Source organism: Sinocyclocheilus grahami, unplaced genomic scaffold (genome assembly GCF_001515645.1).
Source record: "Sinocyclocheilus grahami isolate Dianchi unplaced genomic scaffold, SAMN03320097.WGS_v1.1 scaffold1081.1, whole genome shotgun sequence".
Taxonomy (NCBI): Eukaryota; Metazoa; Chordata; class Actinopteri; order Cypriniformes; family Cyprinidae; genus Sinocyclocheilus; species Sinocyclocheilus grahami.
Window position 1 is genome coordinate 14,531 of NW_015506260.1, and position 15,591 is coordinate 30,121.

At 35.3% G+C, this 15,591-nt stretch overlaps 1 protein-coding gene across 2 annotated transcripts in view; it reads left to right on the forward strand.

Moving 5' to 3' along the window:
• Positions 1-1,480: 1,480 nt before the first annotated feature.
• The window catches only part of LOC107566532 (E3 ubiquitin-protein ligase NEURL1), a 76,178-nt gene continuing 62,067 nt past the window's right edge, over positions 1,481-15,591 (forward strand). For both annotated transcript variants that reach the window (XM_016251995.1, XM_016251997.1), the window contains exon 1: positions 1,481-2,156. In XM_016251995.1, the coding sequence (XP_016107481.1) occupies positions 2,075-2,156 (82 nt within the window). In that variant the 5' untranslated portion in view covers positions 1,481-2,074. The remainder of the gene's footprint in view (positions 2,157-15,591) is intronic.

Below are 15,591 nucleotides of genomic sequence, written 5' to 3' on the forward strand. Positions count from 1 at the left end.
TAAACATATGCATAACATAGGGTGAGTTCAGCAAATGTGGGACAAATGATTATTATGACCAACTGCCCTTTAAAAATTGTAATTAAACTGTCATTAATAATTGCACAAGGACACTGTCATTCTGGAAGTGTTTTAATGTATCTGACATCACACTTATTTCAGAATAGAAATCATCTACTTAAAACTTATATGGATTTTTTTTAATTATTATTATTATTATTATTGAATAAGGTATGTACCGTTAGAAGTAAGGATATGTTGTAATACTGGCTGTAAAGGTAAAGGTGGACACTTTTTAAAACTGTTCTGATGGATTATGGTCATTAGTCATCAAACTTTTATGAGCTTATATGAAACATTTCATTTAACAGTTGCAGCCTTGACATTTAGTGAGCTTGAATGGTGTTTTTTTTGTGTGTGTTTTTTTGGGCACACTTTGCTGAACATTTATGGTCATTTTGACCAAACTAGTTAGGGCTGGTATAACTAACCATCTATTGCATGGACTGAAAAAAAAATAATAAATCATAGACCTATGTCTACCTGATTGATTGATTGATTGATTCAAATATATATTTTTATATATGTTTTACATGTATGTATAATTAAAACCACCGTCTCAAAACAATACAAAATACATAGATTTTTCACACACAAAAATGAAAGCATAAAACTTTATCAGTGGTCCATCACAAACCAAAACACTTCACAGTGACATTTCTGGCATTTGATTATACCTCGTAAGACACATGCCAGTTCTACCTGGAACAAATCCTCTCTGCGAGTCATCCCAAATTTGCAGCACATGTACTCAGATACGCAACCTGCCCATTACATAATATGGATATGTTATTAATCATTTATAATTACACTTCACTGTCCCTATAGCCATGCTGAATGACGTCAGCTGACGCAACAAGAGGTGTGGAAGCTCCTAAAGACCTGCTGAGTCACTTTTAGATTGTGTCTAGCCTAAATGTGTTGGCATTTTCTGAAATATTATATGGAAGAAAATTTGTCATTTAAAAATTAAATATTATATCAATTTGATTCAAATCGGGGTTTTTTTTTTGGCATGACTGTAAGCAATAAAACATTACCAACGCTTGGAATATATGCAAAATAAATAAATGAATAAATAATGCTGTTATATGACTTAAACTATATATTATTTATATATGTGGTTGGTTTAACCATAATAAAGCCCCATGTACAAGACACTACTTCTACTACTACTACTACTACTACTACTACTATTGTTATTATTATTATTGATTATTTGTTTCTAATTTTAGAAGTCTATCAATACTTAATAGCTTAAAAGAAGAAGACTGTGAAATGTGTAACTTTGAGTGACTATTACGGCGTGGCTGTTCCCTGTTCTGGATCTCACTTGTATGCTATGTTCGTATTTGCCTGAAGCAATGTTGACGCCAATAAGTGACACATTGTCATCAGTTCGTGCGTCTGTACCTGAGCTTTTAAAGCTCTCCAAATAGTGTTCCTATAGAGAAGTTTTGATTGGCTGGCTTCCCTGGTATTTAAACGAAAGCATCCAGTAGTAGCCAAATTGCATAGGTGAGTGGATACTTACGAGGATACATTATGCGGATGGTTGAGGCAGTATATTTGATCTAATCTAAAGTAGAAGCAGGCGCGACAGATGCGCGTTAAATCCCCGACAACGGCGTGCGTCAAACACTCACCAGAGCAGGATAACAAAACAAATATCGGAGGGAAGAAAAGTTAGCCAATCAAATTGAGCTGACCTACTTAAATTATCCGATTTCGTTCAATGCAAACCTCCCTCAGTGCCTTTTTATTTTTTTATTTTTTTTGCGTTTTCCCAAAGCGCAAACGCGCGTCTTCCCACCTGCAGCTTGAGCGCGTTTGGGCAGCTCATGTTTTTCAGTGACAGTTCATCGAGCAGAGAAGAACTTGTGGATCTGTAGTCGGTTCACACCCGACTTGTCACGGACATAATAGCAACAACAGATCAAGAGAGACACGATAAGGGAGCGTTATTAGAGCCTGACGCTCGAAGTGCAACATTTGGAGATCAGCAGCAGCAGTCATGGGCAACAGTGTGTCCGGGATCAGAGCACTGCACAGGGGACAGCAGAACAGATTTCAAAGACTTCCAAACTCACATAAAGGTTAGTACTTTGTTATTTGGATTTTATTCTACTCTTTCTGTAGTTCAAACATGAAGCCAAGGTCGTGGGCAGGAGCGTTTTTAGAGTTTTGGGGGCTCTCTGGGTGTCCCCCTCGGTAGAAATCTCGTTTCAGGGGTGGGCGGTTAATGTTTGGATGGGGGTAGAATCACGAAATTTTGTCGGAACCTATAAACACGCTACTGGTCATAGGTTCGATTCCTGGCAAAAATTACTTCAAATGCAGTCAAATGCATTATAATGTATTGGATTTGTACTACTCGAAAATCAAACTTGAACTAGTAGCTATATTATGGAATGTGGTTTTTAGCTGGTCCAAGTTAGCTGCAGTACAGTACAGTAGTTGACTGGACATGTTGATGATCCATCTTCACGATAGTTGGTCCAAGTTAAAGGATTAGTTCACTTCTAGAATAAAAATTTCCTGAAAACTTTCTCACCCCGCATGTCATCCAAGATGTTCATGTCTTTCTTTCTTCAGTCGAAAAGAAATTAAGGTTTTTGAGGAAAACATTCCAGGATTTTCCTCCATAGTGGACTTTAATGGTGACCAACGGGTTAAAGGTCAAAATTGCAGTTTCAGTGCAGCTTCAAAGGGCTCTACACAATCCCAGCCAAGGAATAAGGGTCTTAAAGGCTTGAACATCTTGGATGACCTGGGGGTGAGCAAATTATCAAGAAATTGTATTCTGGAAGTGAACTAATCCTTTAACTAATAGCATGTTCCAAATCAGAGTAACTAGCTCATGATTTTTTTTTTAGGAAAGAAGACATTTTCTTTTTCTGTATATACTAAAGTTAAACAATCTGCACCAATAGAGGATTTTTTTAAAAACTTTTTGTGTCTATGAAACATGCTTATTATGATATTTCTCATAACCGTTGAATCGATGTGGGTGCTGAAGGACAGCGCTCAGATAGGCCAAAGTTTCTTTCTCTTGTGCCACATTCATCAGCTTCTTATGGGTGAAAGCAAATAGTGAAACTTTACTTTGTCTATGTTACTCATCACAATACTGTAATTAATTATTACAGTCATAACAACAACAATGCGCATCTACGAGCAACTCTGCAAAACAATTAAACACTCAGGACATCATGTTCATTCATATTACTCAGCATTTACTTATGTAAATACACACGTGTATGATTATTGTACTGTACAGTACAGCGTGACCCAAGTTATAAATTATGAGAGCAATTCAGAAGTCCGAGCTGTATTATGTTGACCCATTTTCTCTTTCTGTGCCGGAAGTTCAACTAAGCCTGGTTCACCAGGTTAAAAGTTTAATGGTCTGACCGAATGTCCTTCAGAAACATTATTTTATGTAAGCCTCTCCTGAACTCTTCTCCAACTCCTAGTGGTGTTGCGTAGGAGGTAATTTTTGAGATTCTGTTCTGTTTCAAAGCTCTTCTGATTCATGCATAACAGAGCATCTGATTATGAAGATTATGCCAGTGCAGATATAATTGCGCCCCTCATTAGCAAAAAAAGCCATTATATTCAAATAAAGACGTGCTGAAGGGGGCTTTAATTATCTGTGCCAATGACAAGGCACTCCGACGCATTTATCGTGGGCACCACAGGGCCAGCAACAACATTCAAAGGGTGACACAAATGATTTGTAAATGTAATGATTTGTAATTGATATAAAACAGAGCATGAGAGCACATACGCCGGGTTTTCTCTTCTAATGACTTTCCTTTCTTCATCGTTACAGGAAGGCACAAAGAAAATGCGAGGGTATTTGCACACAGATTACGCTAGAGGTGAATCAACGCGCTTTTTTTGGTGTTTATCAGGAAACACACACGTTAATAAACTGATACAGTGAATAGCGAGGCCATTTGCTGACAAATTTCCTTATTATGTGTTTGCATGCATGCGCTCTTGTGATGAATTGTAACGAGAGGCAGAAAGGACAGTGGAACCCATTATCCTGTCAGACGAGATCTCCTTGACAACAGGGGATAGCATGTAAACCGTTACCATGGCGATTGTCCCTCGGCATTATAAGATAACAGGCGGAAGGTTAGGTTCTTATACATGTGTGTCTTTGTACCGCTTGTTTTGCACCAGAAATGCAGCACGCAAGATTCAAAGCTGGATACAAATTGTAGTTCATTACTGATTCCAAAATACATGACAAAAATTGTAGTTAGTAACGTAATCCATTGCATTACGCATTTTAGGTAATGTAATCAGACTACTTTTAGATTACTTTTGACCTAACTCATGTATCACATTGATTTAAATAGGATAATATTATACCATATTGGTATAAAAACACAAATAGTAAGAATATGTGACCCTGGCTGTGAAAATCCAGCTAATGCTTTTTTTTTCTTTTTCTTTTTTTTTTATGATTTACTGTTTTCTACATAAAATCATCCTTCATAAGGTAAAGAACATCCTGTGAAAATGTAACCTTGCTATCTTTAATATTGACTAAGACCATATCAAAGATTGAAATCATAGTGAAATTAATGGTTAAAATCAAACTTTGATGCTTGTTGTCTCATAATTCGATTTTGAGACTTTAGCCTGGATTTCATAGAGAGGGTCACAAATATATTCCAGTTGCTGTTATCAACATCAGTGAACATTACATTACGTCAAGGTTTCCAAAAACTGGTGTTTGTAAAGGAACTGCAGGGGGGTTGTGAGTTTAACAGCTAATAATGAATTAAATCATAAAAATGTGGAAAAGAAAAAAGTTTGGGAATGTCTGCATTACATGTAAGAAAAGGAATAACGTGAATTTGTGCATTTTAATGTGTTTGAAAGACAAACGAATCCAAAACATAGAAATACATGGTCAAATAACCAACTGTGTGATAATTCACATAAAAAATGAATGCGTTCATCGGTAGTTGATGCAATGATGAAACGCTTCTTAAAACTGAAATTAAATTAGTGAATCCAGTGGTTAAATACTGTGTAACCACCTGACGAATGACTGATCTCTGTGTAAATTTCTGAAGACTTTCTGAGAGTATATGCAGCTGTTTTAGAAAGGAACATTTAAAAGATGAAAAAGAGGAATTAGGGAGGATTAACAAATTGTACATAATTGATCACTACTGTGTAAATAATCATGTACGTAATCAATAAAAAAGTAAAAAGTACTTAATTTTTGGAATCTGATTACATAATCCAGATTACATGTAATCTGTTACTACCCATCTCAGATTATTACTTAGAACCTAATTTTTACTTTAAAGGGCGAAAAGGAACCTGTTTAATTTTGTATTATAATGGGACTGAACTGTCCCCACATCCTTCTGATTCCACTCCGTTAAAAGTCGAATTTAACCAATTTCCCTTTTTCTATAGGAGAGATGTCACATTTCAAGCCTGTTTGTTTCTCATCATAAATGATCAGGATTAAATGTTTCATTTCCATAGCGAATGGCCCCACTGCCACCAGCGACATCAAGACTCTATTTCTGGCCAAATGACTCACTGCAACATGTTGCACTTAATATGAATTTGATATAAATGTGTGTCTGCATATGAAGTATATCTGCACAAGCACACAACAGTGAGATATGAGATGATTCATGGCTTTATGAAGGGAGGGGATGTGAGAACAGGAACACAGTAACCGGTCCAGAAAATGTGAGCCTTGAGGGACGAGGGAAGATTTGTGTTTGTGTGTGCTTTGTATGCAGATGTGTTGATGTCTCTGCATGTTTTTGTCTATTCGTGATTACATATAGCCTACATGTTTATTTAGTTGTGTGGGAGGATGGGAGGACACATCTAAAATAGTGCAGCCCCAGTTAGTGTTGTGATCTATTTGTTAGCGCACATGATTTGGTGCTAGTTCAAATCTCACTTGTGATATTTTCTGATCCACCTTCACTGTGAACATTGGTTCAATTGGGAACAGCATACTGTCATACAGAGATATAGCTGAAATAGTACACTCTAAAAAATGCTGGGTTAAAAACAACCCAACTTGGGTTATTTGGCAACCCAGCGTTGGGTAAATATTGGACAGAACACGTGCTGGGTTATTTTGACCCAGGGGCCTGTTTCATAAAACAAGTTAACCAAATAAGCCAGGCTTATTTCAGTTAGTCTGACTTATTTTGAACCAAATCAGATGACAATAAGTCAGACTACCAGGAATAAACCTGGCTTATTTGGTAAACTTGTTTTATGAAACAAGCCCCAGCTGGTTGACCTGAGACGTTAGTTGTGTGGGAGGATGGGAGGACACATCTAAAATAGTGCAGCCCCAGTTAGTGTTGTGATCTATTTGTTAGCGCACATGATTTGGTGCTAGTTCAAATCTCACTTGTGATATTTTCTGATCCACCTTCACTGTGAACATTGGTTCAATTGGGAACAGCATACTGTCATACAGAGATATAGCTGAAATAGTACACTCTAAAAAATGCTGGGTTAAAAACAACCCAACTTGGGTTATTTGGCAACCCAGCGTTGGGTAAATATTGGACAGAACACGTGCTGGGTTATTTTGACCCAGGGGCCTGTTTCATAAAACAAGTTAACCAAATAAGCCAGGCTTATTTCAGTTAGTCTGACTTATTTTGAACCAAATCAGATGACAATAAGTCAGACTACCAGGAATAAACCTGGCTTATTTGGTAAACTTGTTTTATGAAACAAGCCCCAGCTGGTTGAGTTAAACGTTTTTACCCACCATGCTGGGTTGTTTAATTTAAGTCATCTTTTGTTTAAAAATGATTATATTGCTGGCTTAAAATGGGCTGGAAATTTAAAATTGCACACAGAATTACTATGGGCAACAGCAATAATCAAAAGATGAACATTTATTATTAAGCAAGAACACCCATGGACAAAATACAAGACTAATTGAATTTATTTACATTTACATTTAGTCATTTAGCAGACGCCTTTATCCAAAGCGACTTACAAATGTATTTGGGAGAATACAGCATATTATATACATTTAAACTCGTTTAACAAGCATTTTAGAAATAAAAAAGGCACATTTAAAAGTAGCATTTTAATTTAAATGTATTCAACCGTTCTCTGTAATCGCTTTTTACCAAAATAGTGCTAATTCTCATGCCGCGACTGACTCCAAAACCTGCCCAAAAACAAACAGTACTGAGATTAGAGAACATATTTTAACATCAAATTAACACACTCAGTATTATAACAAATAAAATCCATTTATGTTATGCAAGGCAAAGGCGTTTCCAGCGAGAATGCAGCTGACTGACATCTCGACCTTATGTTGCGTTGCGTAAAATAATATAACTTACAACACATTAAAGACTTTATAAATGAAATAAAATGTATACAAACCTTTATTTCCCGGAAAGAGTGCACCAACCCGGCGGCGGCGGTGCTGAGAAGGTTCTGCTCTCTCCTGTGGACTTAAAAAGTCAGCACTCTGACTAACTCAGTAGCTGCGTTGTTTAGAAGTTTTATCGGAAAGAGGGTCAACCCAGCGGTTAGGTAGAAAAAAATAACCCAGCGTCAAAATGATCCAGCACCTGGGTAAAAATATAAAAAATAACCCAATTAAGGTAGGGTAAACCGCATTAAGGTAGGGTAACATACACGTTTTTGGTAAAATTTGCATTTTAGGGGCTAAATATCACGTTGGGTCACTTAAACCCACGGACATGAAAAACAACCAAACAACCTGCGGCAACAGTGTTAAAGTACCCAATTCCGCAGGAAAACCGCGGACTTGGCAACACTGAGGTCAACCCAGCGGTTAGGTAGAAAAAAATTACCCAGCGTCAAAATGACCCAGCACCTGGGTAAAAATATAAAAAATAACCCAATAAAATGACCCAACAAGCTGAACCCAGCATTTGGGTAAAAAAAATAACCCAGCATTTTTTTAGGTTATCTAAAATGTGATTAATGTGTTACTATCTAAATAAAGTGTTTTAATTCAGAAATGATTGCTTCTGTTGTCCTCATTTGTAAGTCGGTTTGGATAAAAGCGTCTAATAAATGACTAAATAAAAATAAATAAATATATATATAAAAACAATTCAATAATTCAGTTAAAAGTAAATGGGAAATCCGTAACATGCTATAAAAAGCTGTGCACTCACTCTGGGGAAGACTCTGGCGTGAGGCTGGACATTTCCTCTTGAGTGGGAACTGTTCAGAATAAAGCAAGGATGTTAGCAGGTTCCATTTGTGTCATTCATCAAAGTTGTGTATCACTTTCAAATGATTTATCTAATTCAACATCTCAGTATGTAGGACAGAAATAATTACTGCCTATAGTTGCATGCAAATGTGCATCATTTGTGAGTATTTGTCACAGGTTGCCCATTTGGCTTGGGATTAAAGGTTACGCCAACAATAAAACTGGATCATTAAGGGGTCACATGCAGGAGAAGGTATTAAGAAATGCAAACTGATGCTACTAAAACAACGTGAGGTGGTAACCATGGTAGCAGGCTTAAAATTAGTTTACAGTCAGTATGTAAATGAGAGCATTTAGCCACAACAAGCCATGAAACGGATCCAGTCAAACTGGAGGAGGTAAGAGCTTTATTTCAGGCCTATAATGACTCAATGTTGAGTGACAACGTTAAGAGGGATTTAGAAGATCTAGTCAACTCTTTGTTGGCCACCCAAACATTTCCAGGTGTTTGTGACTTATTACTGAGCTAATAGTAAACCAAGTTTATTTAAACACCCCATGAAACAGTTTAAGGGTGGAAAAAATGTTTTTTCTTTTCTTTGCCAACAAAGTTGAGGCATTGGAAAAGTCCAACAGGAATTTGGGGCAGGACTGTTTTTAAATAGCCAGTAGTATTTAGTTTATGTTGCAGCCTGACAAAACCAGAAGACGTGACAGTTTTCTATTTCTAGTTTGGGACATGTTGTAATTAGAATTAAGCCTCCAACATACTTCAAGTAAAATTGAAGAATGAACTGGTGAAACAAAATCAGGCCAAAACAAATTTCGTTTGGTGTTCATTGTAGAGGTTTGAACATGGATGGAAAATACATGGATTAAACGCCACACAACAGTAATTTTGATTTCATGGAGTCATGAATTGTAGCCTGGCAATCCAGAGTTTCGGCCCGAGATGCTGGGATAGGCTCCAACATCTCCGCGACCCTACTTAAGACAAGTGGTTTGGAGAATGCATGGATGGAAGAATTGTAGCTTGTTTACTGTATCCACCAATTTGACACGATACCTTGTAGTTTCCTGTTTACATTTACATTTAGTCATTTAGCAGACGCCTTTATCCAAAGCGACTTACAAATGTATTTGGGAGAATACAGCATATTATATACATTTAAACTCGTTTAACAAGCATTTTAGAAATAAAAAAGGCACATTTAAAAGTAGCATTTTAATTTAAATGTATTCAACCGTTCTCTGTAATCGCTTTTTACCAAAATAGTGCTAATTCTCATGCCGCGACTGACTCCAAAACCTGCCCAAAAACAAACAGTACTGAGATTAGAGAACATATTTTAACATCAAATTAACACACTCAGTATTATAACAAATAAAATCCATTTATGTTATGCAAGGCAAAGGCGTTTCCAGCGAGAATGCAGCTGACTGACATCTCGACCTTATGTTGCGTTGCGTAAAATAATATAACTTACAACACATTAAAGACTTTATAAATGAAATAAAATGTATACAAACCTTTATTTCCCGGAAAGAGTGCACCAACCCGGCGGCGGCGGTGCTGAGAAGGTTCTGCTCTCTCCTGTGGACTTAAAAAGTCAGCACTCTGACTAACTCAGTAGCTGCGTTGTTTAGAAGTTTTATCGGAAAGAGGGTCAACCCAGCGGTTAGGTAGAAAAAAATAACCCAGCGTCAAAATGATCCAGCACCTGGGTAAAAATATAAAAAATAACCCAATTAAGGTAGGGTAAACCGCATTAAGGTAGGGTAACATACACGTTTTTGGTAAAATTTGCATTTTAGGGGCTAAATATCACGTTGGGTCACTTAAACCCACGGACATGAAAAACAACCAAACAACCTGCGGCAACAGTGTTAAAGTACCCAATTCCGCAGGAAAACCGCGGACTTGGCAACACTGAGGTCAACCCAGCGGTTAGGTAGAAAAAAATTACCCAGCGTCAAAATGACCCAGCACCTGGGTAAAAATATAAAAAATAACCCAATAAAATGACCCAACAAGCTGAACCCAGCATTTGGGTAAAAAAAATAACCCAGCATTTTTTTAGGTTATCTAAAATGTGATTAATGTGTTACTATCTAAATAAAGTGTTTTAATTCAGAAATGATTGCTTCTGTTGTCCTCATTTGTAAGTCGGTTTGGATAAAAGCGTCTAATAAATGACTAAATAAAAATAAATAAATATATATATAACCACTGTAGTGATAATATATATAATATATAATAGCAGCTGATATTCTAATCAGCTGCTGTGAACAGTGACAGCCAACATGACATTTTGTTGCTCACTTGGTTTCTATGTCTAAGCTCAAACTCCACTGATGCTGGCAAAATTCACTCATTGCACGTTGCATTCATAATCATGTGATTCAAATCTAAGCTTGAAAGGCAGAAGGAGGCCATCAGGGAGATTATGTTACAGATTGCTTTTTTAACATGCTGTACAAGCCCACACATACATTTGAATATGAGGACCCACACACACTCACATAAAGACGCAAACCAACATTTTATATATAAAATGTAAAGATATTCACAGATGAAGTTTTCCTTTGGGAACAACAGTTTAGTTCCAGTACATTTGAAGTCACTTTTTAACATAAGAAAGGTGGGGAAGAAAAATCACAGTAATCTGCTGTGAACTGAATGAATAATGGCTCACGGCTCATTTCTGACAGCTGCCTGATAGGCCTCAGACAAATTAAAAAGGTCAGACTCACAGAGAGTTGTTAATAGCTCAAAGGCTTTTTGTGGTTTATTAAGCATTGAAAAGGTGCACAGAATTGCCTGATATGTGAAATGAACTCCTGTGCAAGGCAATTTAACTGATCTGAAATCTGAAAGTGTGGTTTAATACTGATGATGTCAAAGGAATAATTCTGTCGTCATTTAATATTATTTCAAATCTGCATGACTTTGTGGAACATAAAATTATTTATTTTGAAGAATGCTGGGCTCCAAACAACATTGGACCCCATTGACTCTCATTTAATGGACAATAAGAAAGAAAGAAAGAAAGAAAGAAAGAAAGAAAGAAAGAAAGAAAGAAAGAAAGAAAGAAAGAAAGAAAGAAAGAAAGAAAGAAAGAAAGAAAGAAAGAAAGAAAGAAAGAAAGAAAGAAAGAAAGAAAGAAAGAAAGGTTGCAATACCCCCAAGTGCTCCCAAAAAATTATTGGTTGAGGTACTACATCTCAAATATGAGCACATATCAAATTTGGTTAAAATTGGTGGTGAAATCATTTTAAACACACTGGGAGAAAATAATTTTTAGTATTTTCTTGTAAACTACTTCAATAATCTTTGTTTTATTTACAACTTCAAAAAAATCATTTATTTACAGTATATTTGTAAAGTAAAAAAAAAAACAAAAAAAAAAAAACATTTATAATTGTGTGGAAAAATAGGGACTTAAAAAAAAAAAAAAACCTTGATAATTCCACATCAATAAAAGCCAGTCTGAGAAACTGCTGTAGAGGTTAAATGTGCACCATGTGCAGTAGTTGCACACTAGGGTTTTATTGTATATTTCTGTCCTTAAAGCTGTTACGCAACACTGTTCACCCTCCATTTCTCTTGCCATTACCTCACAGAAACCCGGAATGAGTATGAAAACAGACCTCTGTTTCTCACAGCTAGTGATATAAAAGCTCTGAGGTCACTGCAGTACTCTGAAAGACACAAACACGTGTTAAAAAAGAGCTTCCAAATAGAATCAGTCATCTGATTAAACCTTTTCGTCTAATATTACATAAACAGAGTTGCACCGGTGAGTCAGGACCTATACCTTGTGACAATTATTATATTCAGTGCTGAAGTGCATCAAGTCTGTCTCAGTCTCAGAGTCTGAGATGACACGCCAACAGTCCATGTTTGTGTTTACAAGGTGCCTGTATTCATACATTGGGCCGTACTCATGAAACAACAGTGTAGCAAAATTTTGTGTAAATCATACAGAAATTTGCAATCAATTTAATAGCATAAAATATGTACAGTTATTTGGCAATCCGTCAGTCAGTCAATCAGTGTGTCCAAATTAATAAATAAATAAACAAACAAATGATCAAACGAACAAACAAACAATCTGCTTGCATTTTAAGAATAAGACAACTTTCGACAATTTATTGATGGGTTGCCAATTTTGTCAGATTGGTGGCATATTTTTGACAATTCATTTATTGATGGATTGCCAAATTTTGTCAGATTAGTGCCATCTTTGAAATATTATATGCTATGTAAGTAACCATTCATGTGCAGAATTATTAGCTTTCAGATGGACAGGATTTTTAAACGCAAGGTCAATACGCATTTTACAGTTATTAAGTCACACCACTACAGTGATATTTTAATACACTGCTTTTCTTACTTATATTTTTTGTCTTGTTTTCAGCCAAAACATGTCAAAATTAAGTGAGTTTTTGCTTGAAACAAGCTAAATAATCTGCCAGTGGGGTAAATAAAATAATCTTGTTTTCTGTTTGAAATAAGATTATTTTGCTTACCTTATTGGCAGATTATTTTGCTTGTTCTAAGCAACAAAAAAAAACACTAAATTTTGACTACGCTTTTATATATTTATATTCTAGTATAGTATTTATTTATATTTTGAATGACCTTTTTATATATTTTCAGTTTTTATTTATTTGTTTGTTTTATTTATTTTAGTTTTATATTTATATTTCAATTTTAGTACTTAAACTTATTTCATTTCAGTTAGCTGCCATTTAAGTTTTTTAAATGTAAGTTTTTCTTCTAATGTTTATATTTCATTTAATCTATTACGAGTTCATCTAATATTTATATCTTAAACATTTCTTTGTTTAAATTATTTCAAATGTTTTTAATAGTTTTAAGTAACAATAATAACACACTCATTAATTTGTCCACACTCTTAATGTGTTCAAATCTATCATCAGATAAGCTTACACATAAAACAATACAAAACGCATTCATTCAACTTTATATGTCAGTCAAAAAGTTTGTGGTCAGAACAAACCGGACCTTGCATGTGTGTATTATAAGCAGAAGGTGTGCCTGCACAATTTGTCCAGCTTATGTCAGCTCATAGGAGTGTGAATCATACGAGGCATGTGTGTGATTTGTTCTTTGACAGATGATTGATTGATTCTTTGTGATGTCTCAAGATGAAAAGTACTGTACTGTATGTAATGTACATACCACATAAACGCACACACGCTGAAACATACATGTACACACACACACATACACACAATATATTAGGCATGTCTCTTTGAGTATGCATTGTAATTATTATGGGTGTGGTGTTATCATGGCTCTATTAACTTGTCAGTTAAACTTATCTTAGCTTGTGTAAAAGAAAAACACCCTCTAAAAACACAGTGTGGTCATGTGACCACGTCAGTTAAAGACGATCCCACTTTCCCATAATAAAACGGAACTGTACCATCTGCTGCTCATGGATTTATTTACTTTTAATTTACTAACAATCAAGTCTAGTCAGCTTTATTTGTATAGCACTTTTCACAATGCATATTGTTTTACTGTATGAGATAAATCTTCAGTTTCGGTTCCAGGTACAATCAGACAAAAAAATGGTTGATTTTGTTGTCTGCACCTTACCGTATGCAAATATTTTACCAAATGTATAATGTGAGCTAATAGCCATAGGTAAGGTGATTCAAAAAGCAGTGCCTTGAGGATATTACTGTAGCATGTCATGAAGTTATTAGCATGACTTATTGACTTAAAATGCATTAAAATACATTTGAATCTTGCATACTGACCCTTAAGGAGTGCCAGTTCCCTTTCCACATGAAGAGCACATTCTGTTCTGCAAAATGAATTTATCAAGATTAAGAATATTGATGGTGGGTTTTCCATTTTACGCTGTTAAAAAAGAAAATGATCTCAGACCAGAACAAAGTCAATCATGTCATGTATTATTTAAGTGAGTGCTGTGAGCAAACACAGGCACATGAAAGCCTAGACACAGTATAGCTAGATAAAAAGGAGTTAAAATGAAATATGAACAAGACAAGGACAGAGAAATATACATCGATTTAGGCAGAGATACAAAAATGAGTTCTTGACTCATACTGACCAAAAAACAAAATGCCACTGTTCTTTCACAGTCATTTGACTGCACTGTAAAAAATGACCGTGAATTTTACGGTAAAAGACTGTAAAAATGCTACAGTAAAAACCTGTTAAATGGTTAATGGCAAATTCCCCTACTATATACGGTGAAAAACTGTACTGGACATTACATGTATTGGACATTAATTTTACGGTAGTATACTGTCTTTGGAAGTGAATAACCGTAAATTGACGTTCCCAGACTTCCCTGCATTACATTTCAAATTTGATGTTTTTTTGTTGAAATAACTATGTTTCTTCTTAGTTTTTTCTTATCAGTTTTGTATATTAGGGATATATAATCAATGTTTATTGCATTATTTCAGTTTCATGTGTGTTACCATCATGTGTTTAGCGTTTGTGTGAATGACACTGTGCACCTTCTATATATGTTATTATTTAAAAGCTGCTTGTGATGGACTTTGGTTCATCATGTGACTTTATCATCACCACCTGCATTTGGTGGTTAATAATGTATTACAAAGGTACAAAACAGATTTCAGTACTTCAATAGGTTGTTATATCAGTTAATGAAATTACGGAATTTAACTGTAAATTTAAGTTAAAACCGTAAAGCTTAAAACGTTGCTACCATATTTTTTACGGTAAAATTCCAGCAACCACAGCTGCCTTTACCGTAAATTTTACGGAATTTTTTTTAGTGTGGGTGTCTGAGTGTGTAGCTTTAGGCCCAAAACATACAATGCGAGTACACAAATGTAAATGCTGCTAGCTATACAAGCTCTTTTTAACGGGTTGTTGAATTCTGAAATGTGTCAGAATGCAATGCAAATATGTGTTAGCATTGCTGCGGGCAATATGGGTGGGCTATTTCAGGTCTTCTCACCTTTTTCAGGTCAATTACAGCCATGGAGGCATAACATTTTGAAGAGAATGGAACTGCTGAGTAATTAAAAATGAAAACTATCAACATGCTAACTGCATAAATAATATTTTGATGTTTACCTTTAGACATTGTCTAGACTTAAAAAAAATCCCATTCTCTGTTACATTCATGGTCGGTACATATAATATTATGAGTATATAAAATAAAGCTTAAGCAAGCTTAAACCAAATAGTCTTTCTAAACCTTTATCTATAGCCTTATATATATATATATATATATATATATATTTTTTTTTTTTTTTTTTTT